Source organism: Podarcis filfolensis (assembly GCF_964270895.1).
Source record: "Podarcis filfolensis genome assembly, chromosome: 11".
In the NCBI taxonomy this organism is placed as follows: Eukaryota; Metazoa; Chordata; class Lepidosauria; order Squamata; family Lacertidae; genus Podarcis; species Podarcis filfolensis.
The window spans coordinates 15,220,461-15,238,710 of record NC_139613.1 but is presented as its reverse complement, the minus strand read 5'-3'; the positions used below and the strand labels follow the sequence as shown (position 1 = coordinate 15,238,710).

General features: G+C 43.7%; 1 protein-coding gene across 2 annotated transcripts in view; it reads left to right on the top strand.

Moving 5' to 3' along the window:
- The first annotated feature begins 503 nt into the window (after positions 1-503).
- CPLX4 (complexin 4) overlaps positions 504-18,250 on the top strand; it is a 30,480-nt gene continuing 12,733 nt past the window's right edge. For both annotated transcript variants that reach the window (XM_083575934.1, XM_083575933.1), the window contains exons 1-2: positions 504-1,469; positions 8,051-8,138. In XM_083575934.1, the coding sequence (XP_083432060.1) occupies positions 1,303-1,469; positions 8,051-8,138 (255 nt within the window). In that variant the 5' untranslated portion in view covers positions 504-1,302. The remainder of the gene's footprint in view (positions 1,470-8,050; positions 8,139-18,250) is intronic.

The window sequence follows — 18,250 nt, the reverse complement described above, 5'->3', positions numbered from 1 at the left end:
GAGCTGTTTGACAGTGGAGTGGTCTCCCTCTGGAGGTTGTGGGTTCTCCTTCCTTGGAGGTTTTTAAGCAGAGGCTGGGTGGCCATCTGCCATGGATGCTTTAGCTGAGATTCCTCCATTGCAGTAGGTTGGACTAGATGACCCTCGGGATCCCTTCCAGCTCTGAAATTCTGTGATTCTATGGTTCTATACTAAGCAACAATGTCAAAGTACAGTGGTACCTCGTGTTACATACGCTTCAGGTTACAGACTCCACTAACCCAGAAATAGTGCTTCAGGTTAAGACCTTTGCTTCAGAATGAGAACAGAAATCATGCTCTGGCAGCAGGAGGCCCCATTAGCTAAACTGGTGCTTCAGGTTAAGAACAGTTTCAGGTTAAGAACGGACCTCCGGAACGAATTAAGTATGTAACCCGAGGTACCACTGTATACACAATACCGGCATCCCAGCAATAAACTACCCTACCCCTGCTAAATATGCTAGTAATCTACTACCCACTTCTCTCAGATGCAACTATAAAACATAATAGACATCTAATAATATAATGCACATCTAATTATATGTGTCATTAATTTCCCTCATATACTTGATGCCGGAGTATGAATGACTGGCAGGCAGAGAAAGATTTCCATAGAAGTTTGGCACAATGTTCCAATGGCGGACCACAAACCACTTAGGAATCTGAAAGAGCAGACCAGGCTGAAATCCAGTGCCCAATGGGATAAAACAATATTAATGGATAAAGGGATTGATTCTCGTTTAATGACGAATCCTATTCCCCCCTCCCTCCTTCCCTACAAATCTCTCTGGTCCATGGTTTGCTGACCCGTATCGCAGGATGCTCATGCAATCAACCAGGTTCCGCCATTTAAACTAAGCATCTCCCATCAATCGCAGGCATCTTTTGCGCTCAAAGGTCTTGAAACAACGGGCATCTTCCCATTGTCTCAATGTTGGCAAATTTTGGGGTGTTTTGTCTTTTTTAAAATGACAATTGGCTTAAGGTATTAATATAAAAAGTAGGTGGCTGCATCTAATGATTTTTTCCTCCGAGTAATCTGAACCATCTGCCTCTGGATACTAAGGAGTTCACTGCGCTAATCCAGATTATGGCTGACAAACTGTTTTCGGCGTAGAGTTTTCTGTAGCTCCGTGCCCTTCAAGATCTGTGTGCAAGGCTGTAGAAATTCGATTTGCCGTATAGTTTACTCTTTTTCCTTTCGAGGTCGCGCCTCTCTGCTCTTGGCTGGTTTTTCAAATTTCGGAAGGGAGCCGGTTTTGGGGCGAAAGAAAAGAAGAACATGGCTTTCCTAATGAAAAGCATGTTGAGCAACCAAGTGAAAAATTTGGGACTTGGTGGAGGGGGTGACGAAGCCAAGGAAGAAGCAGCCCCCGCTGACCCAGCCGCAGCCGCAGGGATGACCCGGGAAGAATATGAGGAATATCAAAAGCAAGTGATAGAGGAAAAGTGAGTATAGATTCCTGTATTATCAGCTTGTAACTGATCCACTCTGTCTCAGTCTGAACACAAGATAATAAAACCACAGGGGACGTATATGGGTAAAGTCTTTGTGCTACTTACTCTCAAGAAGTTCCTGTTGATTGTTCATGTCACTGTCTCCTTGAGAATTACACCAGGGCATTTTAATTCCCTTCCTCCAGATTCCTAAGAGAGGGGAAAAGAGAAACATCTTGAGACGTCCCATATGTTTTCTCCAGAATGATAGCTGTATGAACAGAACCATATTTTTTTGTGGTTAGTGCGTCACAATGTCCCTCATTCCACTGAAATATTTTGACCAGTTCAACAGAATGCTTCATTCAGTTGGTTAGTTTTTATTTTATTTCTGTAGACTAAATGAATAGGAGGGAAAGTTGTATTTCCCCCCCCACCTAAAAATAAATGAATACATGGGGAATTAATGCTCAGTGTTATGTGAGCCTTCCTTTGAAAGTGCTATATAATGTGCTTAAAATAATCCCTGGCTTTTCCCCCCGCGATGAGTCATTACAATTATGCCAAAAAAAAAAAAATGGAAAGTATAGTCTGCTGTAATTTAATTCTCTTTACCTAGAGGAGAATCTACTGATTTAAAAATCACAAGCCTTTTTATTTGTCCTTCCTCTATCCAAACTTTCAAATATACAGTACACACAAGTAACTGTTCTTACTTGTTAAAATGAAGCTGGGTATTTTTAAAGTTGTAGAAAAGCTCAGTGAAATGTTAACACTGTCAAATGTACTAGTGATATCAATAATCTGCCTGTACGCTCATGCAAGGGAAAATGAAAGGGGTTCAGTAATAAAAGCATTAAAGCCAAGCACAATTGAAACCCCAAAAACAATTGAATTTCAAATCTCTAGTGCATCATTTCGCTAATGATCAATTACATAATGGTTGTCTAAATCCCACATCTAAGATGATTAAGGGTGAAAGGTTAACGATCTATGGAATTTAAGGCAGACCAGGGTATATTTAGAAGTTGTCATTTCTGTGAGGTGGACTTCTAAACGTATGGAATCTTAAATGCAACTTCTTTATGCTGGACAGTTCTTAGCAAAAAAGAAGTGTACATAAGGGAGCGGTCAACCTCCTTCCCTCCTTTAACACCTGGAACAAATACAATCTTTGCATAGGTGAAAGACGCCTTTCAATACTGCTTTTTAAGCCAAATTGCATCAAATGCTAAAAGGTGTTTCTTGGCTGAGAACAGAATTTGCACGTATTTCAGGACTGGAATGAAACTTTTTACACAGAGCAGGGGAAAAAGCTGCCACTATGGAAATGGGTGATTAAGGTCACTTCTGGATTGTCACCATTTCCAGGTGGGATTCAATGGCATACCAACAAATTCAGGTAGTGCCATTGAAGTTGTTTTGGAGCTCTTGCGCAACAAACCCGTCCACCATCCCCGACAATCAGACTTTGGGGGTAAGCAAAGTGATGGGGATACTCCCAGCAAAGTGTGGGATGACACCTGCTTGGTCCAACATGGTATAACCTCCCCGCAAACAAATCAGAATGAATAAGCTGCTGGCAGCATCGCCCGCAAACCTTGTGCAAGCAAATCAGGGTGGGTGCTCAATAACCAGGTCATCTGGAAAAGACCCTAGCCATCAAGAGAACTTGGTAATGGGCGCAACGTTCCCCCTCCCCTTGTAATATCTCGGTTTTACAGCTGAATAGGCCGAAGTTCACAGAGGTTAAATGACTTGCCAAAGGTCACACACTGAATCAGTGGATCAGGCTGGATTAAATGCCTTGTGACCCTACGGTTTTCCCTCTCTGGTTTTCCCTGTTTCCCTGTACTTGCGACTTCGTCAGATGCTCAGAATGCAGCAGTGCTGCCAAACTGTAAATTCTAGAAGTCTGCAAAGGACAAATGTGAGATAAAGCTCACAACCAAATAACCATGGACGTTATTCAGCCATGAAAGTGACAGCACTGGGGACAGGGAATCAAACTGATGATCTACACCATGGCTTCCTTGGCCTTCCAGATGTTTTTGGCCTACAACTCCCATGATTCCTAGCTAGCAGGACCAGTGGTCAAGGATGCTGGGAATTGTAGTCTCAAAACATCTGGAGGGCCGAGGTTGAGGAAGCCTGATCTACACCATACCTTGAAAACACACAGCTCCACCCCACCCCCCAAGAATCGTGGGAATTATGGTTTAGCCCCATACGGAGCTACAATTCCCAGCATCCTCAAAAAACTAGGATTCTTTGAGGGAATCATAGAATTGTAGAGTTTGAAGGGACCCTGAAGGTCATCAAGGCCAACCCCCCCTGCAATGCAGGAATCTCAGCTAAAGCATCCATGACAGGTGGCCATCCAATCTCCGCTTAAAAACCTCCAAGGAAGGAGAGTCCACCAGCTTCCGAGAGAGTCTGTTCCGCTGTTGAGCAGCTCCTACTGTCAGAAAGTTATTCCTGATGTTTTGTCGAAATCTCCTTTCTTGTAACTTGTAAGCCATTGGTTTGGATCCTGCCCTTTGAATTAGAAAAAAACAAGCTTGCTCCGTGGGATAGCCCTTTAGATATTTGAAAATCGCCTTCATATCTCCTCTCAGTCTTCTCTTATCAATGCTAAACATGCCTAACTCCCTCAACCGTTCCTCACATGTCTTGTTTCCTAGACCCTTGATCATCTTTGTCGCCCTCTTCCACACATGTTCCAGCTTTCAGTAAGCTTCTGAGCTTTGGTCTGCCTGACCTTCTCCCTGCAGCTGTTGACTACACTTGTATACTCTTCCTTTGCCATTTCCCCTTTCTTCCATTTCTTATTCATGCCCTTCTTAAAGCTCAGTTCATCTGTAAGCTCTTTATGCAGCCACACTGGTTTCTTAGAGGTTTTCTTACTGGTTTTCTTCCTTGTGGGAATGGTCTGCATTTGTGCTTTCTTTCATACATATGTGTGTGTGTGTGTGTGTGTGTGTGTGTGTGTGTGTGTGTGTTTAACATATCATTTCCAACAATTATTAAACATACTTTTATATCTTACACAATTTTTTTGACTTCCATCAATCACATCTGAAAATTTTCCAGTCTTTTCACTTAATTTGCATTTCTTACTTTCACTGTTACATTTAAATATCATAACTAATGTCTCTCTTCTTTCTCTTCTTTGCAATATTTCATATATTTCTCCTTACAAAACTTCTTGTAGTCCTACTAGCATAATTTGTTGATTACAGTTGCTCTTCAAATAGTTCATACTGTATATTTCTTCCAATCGTCCGTAAATCTCTGGTCCTGCAGGTTTCAAATCCTTCCTGTCATTTTATCCAATTCTGCGTAGTCCGTTAAATTTGTCTGCCATTCTTCTTTCATCGGTATTTCCTCTTGCTTCCGTTTCTGGGCCAACAATACTCTTGCAGCTATTGTTGTGTATAAAAATAGGTCTGCATTTGTGCTTTCAGTACTTCACCTTTAATAAACTTCCATCTATCTTGGACTCTCTTCTCTTTGAGTATTTCTGACCATGGGATATCATTCGGTAATGCTTTAAGCATTTTGAAACCGGCCTTCTTAAAGTTCAGAGTGCATGTTGAACTGCACTTAACCTTCCTTCACCTCTGTATAACCGAACCCAAGAGAACAAGATCACTTCCTCCCAAGGTTCCCTGTACTTCTACTTCATTGATCAGCTCCTTCCTGTTGGTGAGGACCAGGTCTAAGTTGCTCCTCCCACTTTCTGAGAAATGAAATAGTCAGCGAGGCAATAGAGGAATTCTTGGCAGAGATACCCCAACAGATACAGTGGTACCTCGGGTTACATACGCTTCAGGTTACAGACTCCGCTAACCCAGAAATAGTACCTTGGGTTAAGAACTTTGCTTCAGGATGGGAACAAAAATCATGCTCCGGCGGCGCGGTGGCAGTGGGAGGCCCCATTAGCTAAAGTGGTGCTTCAGGTTAAGAACAGTTTCAGGTTAAGAACGGACCTCCGGAACGAATTAAGTACTTAACCCAAGGTACCACTGTATTGGGGTAGTTGAAGTCTCCCATGACTCTCCTTTTTGAATGTTTGGCAATCTGCTGTAGGAAAGCATCTTCTAAATATCCAGTTCGGCTTAGAGGTTTATAGCAGTCACACTGCATGGTCACAGCTGTTTCTCTCTCTTACAATTTTTAACCATATACTCTCCATCTGGCTTCCACGACCCAGGTCATGGTTCTCTTCACACGTATACACACCCTTTACATATAATGCTACTCCTCCTCTCTTTCTGTATGGTCTATTCCTTTTTAATAGGTTATGCCCCTCGATTTCTACATTCCAGTTATGAGTCTCCCCCACCAGGTTTCAGTAATGCCTATTAGGCCATATTTGCGAAGTAGCAGCTTACTTCTGAACTCTGATCTTTACATATCTCTCCAGGATGATCATGCAGTATGGAGGTGTCCACTGCTACATATCCAGTAGAGGTCTTCTGCTAAAAGCCACCCCATGTGTCTTGAATGGTGATTGAGGAAGGCACCATTACAACCTCCTCTTAAACTTTGCCTTCCTTCCACACTCACCCAAAGGCCTTCACTTCCCAGTTTCAGAAGCATGACTTTAAGCTAAGTGCTTCCTAGAGACCCAAAGCAATGCACATGTCCCTCTGAACTTCCATGTTCAGAGACAGTAGGTGCTAAGGATACCATTCTTCATCTTGCCTATCTTAGGGGCTTCCTTAAGGCCAGTGTTGGAAGCAGGATGCTGCAGTAGGTGGAACTAATCTCTGGTCCAGCACTTTAGATGCTGCCCAACTACTAGTGTGGTGTAATGGTTAAGAGCGGTAGTCTCGTAATCTGGGGAACCGGGTTCGCTTCCCTGCTCCTCCACATGCAGCTGCTGGGTGACCTTGGGCTAGTCACACTTCTCTGAAGTCTCTCAGCCTCACTCACCTCACAGAGTGTTTGTTGTGGGGGAGGAAGGGAAAGGAGATTGTTAGCCACTTTGAGACACCTTAGGGTAGTGATAAAGCGGGATATCAAATCCAAACTCCTCTTCTTCTACTACTAGTATAGCTGATGTATGTTCATTTCACTGAATACTAGTTGCTGGAGGGAGCTATTGCCTTCATGCTCTGCTCTGCTGCTGGACTTCCCAGACACATCTAGCTGGCCACTGTGAGAACATGATACCCCTGGTCAGACCTGGAAGGGCCTCACTTATGTTCTTGCTTATTTATTTATACAACTTATATGCAATAGTCTCAAAATCGCAGCACAGTGGTACCTCAGGTTAAGAACTTAATTCTTTCTGGAGGTCTGTTCTTAACCTGAAACTGTTCTTAATCTGAGGTACCACTTTAGCTAATGGGGCATCCCGCTGCCGCCGCGCCACTGCTGTGCGATTTCTGTTCTCACTCTGAAGCAAAGTTCTTAACCCGAAGTACTATTTCTGTAGTACTTCGGAGTCTGTAACCTGAAGTGTCTGTAACCTGAAGCGTCTGTAACCTGAGGTACCACTGTACAAAAAAGAATAGGTAAAGGGACCCCTGACCATTAGGTCCAGTCGTGGCCGACTCTGGGGTTGCGGTGCTCATCTCGCTTTATTGGCCAAGGGAGCCGGCGTACAACTTCCGGGTCATGTGGCCAGCATGACTAAGCCGCATCTGGCAAACCAGAGCAGCGCACGGAAACGCCGTTTACCTTCCCACCGGAGTGGTACCTATTTATCTACTTGCACTTGACGTGTTTTTGAACTGCTAGGTTGGCAGGAGCAGGGACCGAGCAACGAGAGCTCACCCCGTCACGGGGATTCGAACCGCTGACCTTCTAATCGGCAAGTCCTAGGCTCTGTGGTTTAACCCACAGTGCCAGCGGCATCCCACAAAAAAGAATAAAAATCTGTTAAAACTATGAAATCAAACTTCAGTTAAAATGCCTGCTGGGATGTGTGTGTGTGTGTTTGGGAATGTCAGTAGGGAGAGTGGCAGCCTGTCGGATCTCCTCTGGATGGGAGTTCTACAAAACTGGGCTCCCAGTACTAAACACATGGCTTTTGGTGGATCCAAGCCATGGGAGACCAGCAACAGTGTCTCCTCCAAAGACCAGGTCTGAGATAGCTCAGTTGGCATGAGACTCATAATCTCAAGGTTGTGGGTTCAAGCCCCAAGTCGGGCAAAAGATTCCTGCATCGCAGGGGGGTTGGACTAGATGACCCTCATGTTTCCAACTCTATGATTCCATGATCTCAGTAACTGGGCCGGGAGATATGGGATTAGGTAGCCCTTGAGGTACCCTGGGCCCAAATGGTTAAGGCTAGAAATGGGTTAGTGTGTAATGCAGCCCGAGACTAAGGAGGAGGACTGCTTGGACTCATTTTTGAGGGCTGGTTGCTGGGAGTAAAGTACAGTTCGCAATATTCTTTGGGATTTTGGGGGGATGTGTTTTAAGTGCATGGTGTGTATGTAATCATTTCCTTCATTATGTTATTAGAATATTTATCTTGCGCTTGTGTGGTTTTCCGCAATGTCTTCTTCTGTGGTGCGGCCTTCCTTGCCAATTTCTTAGCCATCCATGATGACAAAACCTCCCATTTCTGTTCCCAGGATGGAAAGAGATGCAGCCTTTGCAACAAAAAAGGCCGAGAGAGCCGTCCTGAGGGTCCATTTGCGAGAGAAGTACAGACTCCCAAAGGTAAGATCAGATGTGTTTGGGGTTTGGTTTTTTTAAAGCAAACTTTTCTTTTAATGTTTTCCCTCTGCCCTCTGACTCAGTAGCCCAGGACCTGGCAAACTAAGGTCTGTGGGCCGGATCAGGCCTAATTGCCCTCTGGATCCGGCCCGCGGACGGTCCTGGAATCACCGCTTGGATTGGCATGATCGTTTGTGCTGCGCCCTATTTTTTTTTGCAATTTTTTTCAGGCACCATTTTTTTGCCATTCCCCACCCCTTCACACACACTGCGGCGGCACCTCCTCCCTCCCTCTTCTTGGCTTCTCCCTGCCCTCCGGGGGAAGGGAGCTGGGCTTTGATTGGTGCCAGCCAATCCAAAGCTTCGCCACCCTCACGCTGAGGTGCACCCCAGACTCGCCACCCGCCTGCCAGCCTCTCCGTCCATGGCCTCTCTGTGGACATTGTGACAGGCACGTTGCGGGGCTTCGGCTGGAGCTTGGTGCGCCTGCTGGCCCCATGCCTGGCACCTGGGAAACCTGGCCAGGAAAGGAGAGGCGCCTCCATCACCGCCGGCTCCCAACCACAGGCAGAGCGGAGGAAGGAAAGCAGGGGGATGGGAGAGGCTGGGGTGAGAGAAGCCCCCCTCTGTCGTGCATGCATGCAGTCTGGCCCGCCACAAGGTCTGAGGGATGGTGAACCGGCCCCCTCCCTAAAAAGTTTGCTGACCCCTGCAGTAGCCCATCATTTTTAAACAAAATGTAAAATGTCCCATGTTGGGGTTGCAATCAGTACAAGAGGGAACAACATAGGCTGTTTAAATATTAACCTAAAGATACATATGTGTGTGTGTTCTTGCCTACTAATCTGTGTGGAGAGAGAGAGAGAATACATATACATATACATATACATATACATATACATATACACCTTTAGAAGACATCTGAAGGCAGCCCTGTTTAGGGAAGTTTTTAATGTGTGGCATTTTAATGTATTTTTTATCTTTTTTGGAAGCCACCCAGAGTGGCTGGGGAAACAAATAAGATGGGCGGGGTACAAATATTATTATTATTATTATTATTATTATTATTATTATTATTATTACCATTATTATTAGAGAGTGTGTGTGTGTGTGTGTGTATTATTACACACACACATATGTGGAAAAGTACGGTAGAATTGTTGTCCTCTCCAACCTGATTTACCAGAAACCCCCTGACTGTTTTCAGCAACAGGTTGAATATTTCTTTTTTGGTGTCCCTGCTCCTGTGCATTAAACAACACCTTGGGATATATAAATGAAGTGTGTGACACCTTTTAGGGAGAGAGGGCTAGTTTTCAGAGGGCAGTCCTCTGTTCAAAGATGGAGGGCTGCTCAGTCCAGGCCTGGTTTAAAGATAAAGAACCATTATTCAGGGAGAGCAGGTGAGGCCCCTAAATTGCCCACCAGCAGTGAGCACCCTGGCAGCATGTTGTACAGGCACACAGATCACACACTCACTGTATTTCCCACTAGTCTTTTCCACTATAGTACTATTTAAATTATTTCTCAATTTGCATGTGTATACATTTAAAGATGCCTCTGCGAATTGAATGCGAATTCCCTGCCCCACTTTTGTCCTCTTTATTGGCAATGTATATAAACTGAGATCTTCAGTGCTGCTAATGCCTTGGGGGTGAAGGGAGGCAAGAGCAGCTGCAAGTATCCTTCCACTTGCCTTACCCCCCCTTTCCCTCCCCCCAAATCCACAGTATATCCAACCTTTTGTTAAAATGCAGCATATCAAAGAAAACAGACCAAACCCATAAAAACCACACCTGAAAAACAGCAACAATTCGGCAGCAGAAACACCAGTCTCCTCCAGAGGCCCCTAGGAAAAGAAAGGCTGTTATTGGGGCCAGGGGCGGGCGGGACACAACACAACTGTCTCCAGTGGAAGGGAGTTCCACAGACAGGGTGCCATAACAGAGATGACCACTCCCCTGAGCCAAGTCTAACGCAGATCTAATGTTCTGCCACCCACTAACATACAAACGGGAATGTCTTAAAAGGTGTGTATCTGAACATTAGTGGAAGTAGGTGAGGCGAATGGCAAAGCTACCTGGGGAACCTAATGCCTTTTCAACGGAAAGTTTAAAGCTTTATATAAGTCTGAAGTGTTTTTCATCACCAGGCCAGAACATTGCGTGACTACAGTCTGCAATTGAATGACATGATGGCTAAATCTTGGTTATTAGGTTTTAACAGCTGGACTTAGTTTCTAAGTATAGAGAGAGAGGCTGTGTGACTTTCTATCTGTATTTTGTTTACTGTTCAGCAGTATAAAGCTACAAGAAAAATCCTGTGTTAGTAGTTCAGCTCACATTCTGAGAGTACAGTATTGTTACACATGCTCCAATTCAAGCAGTGAGATTTGACGGGTTCCAGTTCTTACTCTAAGGTTTCTCTTGCCACATAAGGAGCCTACAAGCTTGAAATTTGAAGTTTGAATCCTAGAGTTGGAAGGGACCACAAGGATCATCTAGTTCAACCCCCTGCAATGCAGGAATCTTTGACCTGATTTGGGACTCAAACGCATTACCCTGAGATTACGAGTCTCATGCTTGACATAAATGTATTGCAATAAAAGCCATGCACTAATCAACAAAAAAGGCCCTATAAAACAGCAGCAAAACTTCAGCAGCTAAAACTTACCACTGATAGACAGAAAAATAACCAGAATCCATCAAATGCCTGGGGAGAAGAGAGTTTTTCAAGTGTTGCGAAAATGATGTTAATGATGGTGCCAGGCGGACCTTGCTGGGAAGAGCATTCAATAGGTGGGGAGCCACAACCGAAAAGGCCCTCACCTTGTCACCATCCTTCAAACTTCCTGGTGGGGAGGGCACCCGGGGGATAACCTGAGAGGAAGAGCAAAGGGTCTGGATGGGTTCATATTGGGGAAAGTGGGGTGAGAAAAATGGTAGCTTGGTACTGAAACATTGTTAGTCGAAAGCTCGCTTTTGCTGTGCCGTCTTAGAAGGAGCATGGTTAAGGAGGTGTGTCTATGGGAGCGGTCATGAAGGGCACCTGCACTTCAGCATGTATCACTTTGCCACTGGTTCGCACAGGATATGCCTGGTCAGGATTGGACCAAACCATCAATTGTGTGTATGTGTGTGGTGGGGTCCAGCCCAGCCACAATCTCATAACGATGTTGTTCCAGGTGGGCATGTTCTTTAGGACTAACTCCAAAAGCTGCAGATCCACAGGAGTGGCAGCCTTGTGTGGTCAACATGGAGAGCCCATGCGCATAGAATTGTATGCACAGAAGTAGGAATTCAATGCTGTGCTAAGGTCATCATTCCGTCAGGTCAAGCATTTCGGTTTGCCAGACAAAACAATTGCCCTTTCCTCCCTGCTCTGCAGTGTTCCAAGCATTCTCTGACTCACCCCAAGACAAATTTGGTGGGGCATGGGGGAAGAGATGGGGGTAAAGGGCTTCTGCTGATGGCACTCACTACTTGAACCCCACCCATAACCTCTCCTTTCCAGATATCCTGCTGAAGGCTTGAATGCCAGTGGGGCTGGTTCAATGGCCGTAGTGCTACAGTTCCCTATCCATTTGTTTACAGACCAAAAGGAGCAAAGAGGCCTATATCATTGTGAGTTTGTTGTCTGGTTACACTGCAAATGGGCCTATCACCATTGTTTTGAGTCCAGGAGTTTGCAGATACCAGACCCTCCATGTGTCCCTATTTTCCAGGGGCGTCCCTGATTTAGAGAATCTGCCCCGGTTTCTGATCAATCCCAGAATGTCCCCCTTTTCCTTAGGATGTCTCTATTTTCACTGGAGAAATGTTGGAGGGTATGGAGTTATCTGCATAGCTGTCAACGCTTCCCATTTTTAAAGGGAAATTCCCCTATAGGATTCCTCACAAGAAAAGGGAAAAGTTGACAGCGATGGTTATCTGACCCCAAGCCATCTGAAAACAATCCTGTATAGGGAAGTTCTTCAATGTTTAGTGTTTTATTATGGGTTTTTTTTACATATGTTGAAAGCTGCCCAGAGTGACTGGGGCAATCCAGTAAGATGTGTGGGGTATAAATAGTAGAATTATCATTATGGAATGGAACGTCCCTATTTTCATAAGAGGAATGTTGGAGGGTATGAAATACTTAAAGCTTTCCTAAGAACTGTGTGGTGGTCCCCAGAATGGACACTTCACTTGAAGTGATGAGTCTTTGATGAATGTACTTGGCAGGTCTGTGTGAGAAACAACCGTTACAAAGAGGAGGTGAGAAAGCGCAACAGACATGAATTAAGTCAAGAATTGCACAGTGGCATATCATTGTGGTGTAACGGTTAGTGTTGGACCAGGACTTGGGAGACCTGGGTTTGAATCTGCACTCAGCCATGAAAATCACTGGGTAGCCTTGGGCCAGCCACTTTCTCTCAGAACAGCCTACCTCACAGGGTTGTTGCGTGAGGATAATGGGGTGGGTGAGAACCAAGTACACCACCCTAGGTTCCTTGGAGGAAAAAGTGGCACATAAATGTAATAATAAATTAAAATAAATAGAGCCCAATTGTCAAGAGTTGTGCGCAACAGGGAGGCACTGGCAGATCCAGAGTAACCCCAAGGTTTGCAGAAGCACAACATTTTGTTGTTGTTGTTTAGTCGTTTAGTTGTGCCTGACTCTTCGTGACCCCATGGACCAGAGCACGCCACGCACTCCTGTCTTCCACTGCCTCCCACAGCTTGGTCAAACTCATGCTGGTAGCTTCAAGAACACTGTCCAACCATCTCGTCCTCTGTCGTCCCCTTTTCCTTGTGCCCTCAATCTTTCCCAACATCAGAGTCTTTTCCAGGGGGTCTTCTCTTCTCATGAGGTGGCCAAAGTATTGGAGTCTCAGCTTCAGGATCTGTCCTTCCAGTGAGCACTCAGGGCTGATTTCCTTCAGAATGGAGAGGTTTGATCTTCTTGCAGTCCATGGGACTCTCAAGAATCTCCTCCAGCACCATAATTCAAAACATCAATTCTTCGGCGATCAGCCTTCTTTATGGTCCAGCTCTCACATATATATTGGGGGGAATCTAAGGGGGGGACTTCCAAATACAGCCCAGAGAGGACTAAGGCAGAAAGCAGGCAGACTGTTGAGAGGGAGTGGGAAAGAACTGAAAACCAAGTGTGCACACAACTGGGGCTGAAGGACGTTGTAGACCAAAACATCTGGAGAGATTCTAGCTTGGCAAAGGTAGATTTAGCCTCATATGTATTTTGGACTTGAGCAAATGGAACATCATAATTTCCTCTTTATGATCAGTTTACTAACTGATATGAATAGTGGAAGGAACCCTTGGGCATCCTGAACATTTTAAGGCAGGAATGGAAAACCCCTGGCTCCCCAGATGCTGAACTCCAATTGCCATCAGCCCTGCATGGCCAATGATGAGGGAGGATGGCATTTGTAGCAGTCCATCAACATCTGGAAAGCCACACGTTCCCCACCCCTGATTTAAGGCATTGCCAAAAGAGGGAATTTATTTACCTGGGGCAAGAAAACTGGGGCTGTCCTTAGGTGAAGGAAATGGAAAAGTAAACGCTTCATATATAAAACATGGCATTCTTCAAATGTTTAAAACGCTCCGTTCCTCAAACCACTCAGCCAAATGAGTGTGGTGCACTTTGAAATTCCCTTTCCCGTTGTAATGCTCCCTTTTAATCCAGTGGTAATGCAAGCAAAATTCAGAGCCATTTGAATCAGGGAGACGGATACATTAGTTTAATTGGGGATTAAACCAAATTCATCTTCCTACTTCTGACTGCAGTGAACGTGCATATCCACACTGCAGGCTCAAACTGGCTTAGGGAACTCTGGGAATTATACTTCTCTGAGGGGCAAGAGGAATCTGGATCAGAAATTGCTCAGCACTTCGCAGGGCTACATTTCCCTGACTTTAGTCTACATTGCTTTGCGAGGGGGGGGGGAATGGGTCTAGTAGACCCAATTTGAGTCGCACAACTCAAATTGATTAATTTTTTTGTTGTATATATTTCAGCAACCTTAAATTTTGAGAGTCAGTAGCACAGATGTTGTAAACAATCCCATTAAGGAAGATAACAGTGGTTACTCAGAGCTCGTTGCTGGTTGTTGAGGGGTCCCCATAACAATTCAAGTTTCAGGGCCCCCCAAAACGGATGTCCACCACTGCTAGGACCCCATGATGATTTTGTTTATCACTTGTATCTCTCTGTGCAGCTCGGTAGTTCTATACCCGATAGGCATCAAAGGGGTTGGTCTTCCAGATATGCAGACCAAAAAGAGCAGATCCCCATTTGTCATGTGTTTGTGGCATTGCTAGAGTTACAATGAAGTCCAAGAAATGAACACAGATAATAATAATAATAAATTTTTATTTATATCCCGCCCTCCCCAGCCGAAGCCGGGCTCAGAGCGGCTAACAACAGTAAAATGATACAACATTCTAAAATCATTTCATTATAAAATCAGTTCAAATCAGATTAATGGCAACCATTGGGCTAGAGTTCTGTGAGGATTGCCAAAGGAGGGGTCAGGCTGTGCCCTGACCAAAGGCCTGGTGGAACAGCTCTGTCTTGCAGGCCCTGCGGAAAGATGTCAAGTCCCGCAGGGCCCTAGTCTCTTGTGACAGAGCGTTCCACCAGATTGGAGCCACAGCCGAAAAAGACCTGGCTCTGGTTGAGGCCAGCCTAACCTCTCTGTGGCCTGGGACCTCAAAGATAAGCCGAACCATCGCTGCCACCAAAACTAAAAGAAGCCTCTCCAGACATCTTGTTTATTGTGCATTCATGACAGCTTGTGCTCATGATGGTGTTGGGGCTGTTACATGCGATCCCACTTTTTTTTTGTATATAATTTTTATTAGTTTTCTTTTCTAACAACAAATATCAAAATCATTTCCAAACATACATTCTACGTCCCCCCCCCCTTCCCGTTAACTTCCTTCAGCTACCCCTCTGGTTTGTTACATTAAATGATACAATCTGCTATTCCTTATCTGTCAAAATGTTATTACAATGTTATTCTTCATGCATTTTGTTAAATAAAGTTGTGAATGTTTATTCAAATCCTGCGACTGAGTCCATTTCTTTCAGTTGTTTCTGCAGATAGTTTATGAAAGGTTCCCATTCTTTTTTTAAATCACTATTCTCTTTTTCATGTAGCTTATCCACTTGCTTTGCTAATTCTGCATGGTTCTTCGATTTTTCCTGCCATTGTGCTTTCAAAGGTATTTCTCCAGTCTTCCAGTTTCATGCTATTATGATTCTTGCTGCTGTTGTTGCGTACATGAATATTTTCCATTTCTCTTTCAGCATCCTTGATCAGAAATACCTATTAAAAATGCTTCTGATTTTTTTAACAAATGTCATTTTAAACATTTTTTTCAGTTTGTTATATATCATCTCCCATTTTTTTTTATGATACTACATTCCCACCACATATGATAAAAGGTACCCTCCTTATTTTTACATCTCCAACAGTTATTTGATTCTGTTCTATACATTTTGGCCAGCTTAATCGGTGTTATATGCCATCTATACATCATTTTCATGTAATTCTCTTTCAATAAAATACAGTCTGTGAATTTCATATTTACTTTCCAAAGTTTTTTCCACTCTTCAAATTGTATACTGTATTATGACCCACATCTTGTGCCCACTTAATCATTATTGACTTAACTTCTTCCTCCTTCGTTTCCCATTCCAATAACAAACTTTACACTTTCTTAAGTAATTTGAAATTGTCATCTATTATCTCTCTTTGGAATCTAGAAATTGTATAACCAAATCCTTTCTTATTATCTTCCTTAAAGACTTCATTTATCTGTCTATGCTGTAGCCAGCTTTGAAGGTATTCCTTCAACTCCTCATAATCCTTCAATTTTAGCTTTCCATCCTGTTCAATTAATAGATCTCTATATGTTGGCCATATTTCTTTCTTTGTTGTCATTTTAAAAGATAGTGCTTCAATAGGCAATAACCACCATGGAGTTTTTTGTTCTAATAAGTCTATATATTTTCCCCAAACTTTTATTAAAGATTTTCTTATTATATAATTGTGAAATCCTTTATGTACTTTGGTTTTTCCATACCACAAATATGCATGCCTGCCAAATCTGTTATCATGTCCCTCCAGTTCTATTGCCGCCTCTTTCTCCAATTTGATCCAATCCAGAATCCAAGTAAGGCAAGCTGCTTCATAATAAATTCTGAAATCTGGAAGGGAAAAGCTCCCTCTTTCTTTTACATCTGTAAGTATTTTATGTTTTATTCTTGGTCTTTTCCCCCTCCAGATAAATTTTGAAATATCTTTTTGCCATTTTTTGAAGCAGATGCTATTACTTTTTATCGGTATTGTTTGAAAGAGCAACAACATTTTTTGCAATGTATTCATTTTAATTGCTGCAATTCTTCCTAAAAAAGAAAGAGTCATCCTACTCCAAATTTCTAGATTCCTTTTCATTTCATTCCACATTTTTTCATAATTTTCTTTATATATATTGAGATTCCTGTTTGTTAACCATATTCCTAAATACTTTACTTTTTTATGGCTTTCTATATCCAAACTCTGGGAGAGTTCCATCTTTTCTGATTCTCTAAGATTTTTGACTAATAATTTAGTTTTGTTTTTATTCAATTTAAACCCTGCCATTTGTCCATACTTTGGGGTTTTTTTCTATCACTTTAGGGAGAGGGTGGCGTTGTGGGTTAAACCATAGAGCCTAGGACTTGCCGATCAGAAGGTCGCGGTTCGAATCCCTGCGACAGGGTGAGCTCCCATTGCTCGGTCCCTGCTCCTTCCAACCTAGCAGTTCGAAAGCACCTCAAAGTGCAAGTAGATAAATAGGTACTGCTCCGGCAGGAAGGTAAATGGCGTTTCCAAGTGCTGCTCTGGTTCGCCAGAAGCGGCTTAGTCATGCTGGCCACATGACCCGGAAGCTGTACGCCGGCTCCCTCGGCCATTAAAGCCAGATGAGTGCCGCAACTCCAGAGTCGGCCACCACTGGACCTAATGGTCAGGGGTCCCTTTACCTTTTTTTACTGTAATTACCAAATCATCTGCAGATGATTTGGCGATCCCACTTTTAATACTATTTGTGCCTGAAAACTTTCAGGGCAGTCATACTGCTTAGCTTCCAATCAGTACATGTCCTGCAACTTCTTGCTGAAACCCTGTAACATTTCATAGCACCAATGTTCTGGTTCCAGATTATAACGCTGAACCCTTGTCAGTCTACCCCCCCCCCTTGTTTCCTGCCTTAGTGACCAACAGCATCAAGCCAAAATCCAATTCAAGATGCACTTGTCCAAATAATCAATGAAACAAGCTTTTACAATGTCAGGATAGCAGTGTTAAGTGTTGGTACTGATATTTTTCCTGCACCATGTTTCGGTTTTTAAAAATAATAATAATTGAATTAAGTATTTATCTGAAGCGATGGCCCAATTAAGTGCTCGGAAGTTTTCTCTGCAGCCTTTTGGTTTCTGTATAAATTAAGCTTTGGTAATGACATTAACAATCCACAGGGAATCTGACACATTCAGAAATGTCCTCAGGTAACCAATTATTGAATCCTTGGGGTCCTTCATTCATAATTGCTTAGGGTTACAATCACCGAGGCTATGGAACAGCAGGGGGAAAGCGTTAAACTTGGGCCCATGCGCAGGCACCTTGTTAAGACGCAACTTAAAGAAAAGTTAAGAAAAAAATCTTCGCAGGAGCTGTCAGGTCTCGTAATGTTCACTTTGCCAGACCTTGGGGGTTGGGAACCATTTTTCTCAGGGCGCATGGAGGCGGAGAAGTCTTTTGGCATCCGACTTCCACTGCAAATCATGCTCTATAGGCTAAAATAAAGTAACGGACAAGTAGGATGCAAAACATGACCGGTGCAAAACATGACTCGGCTTAGGTTCTTCAAACCCACCGACACAATGTATTCTGCTTTTACCCAAATGTGGATGTGCTTGATGAGGACAAAGGACAAGCTTACAGATTGTGTGGTGATGTGCCCCCCATTTTTCGATACATCCCCCTGTCTGTAAGTAGGGATGGACACATTTGCCAATGTTGGTTTCTCTCGGTTCCTCGTTCTTTCCAATCTCAAGCTCAA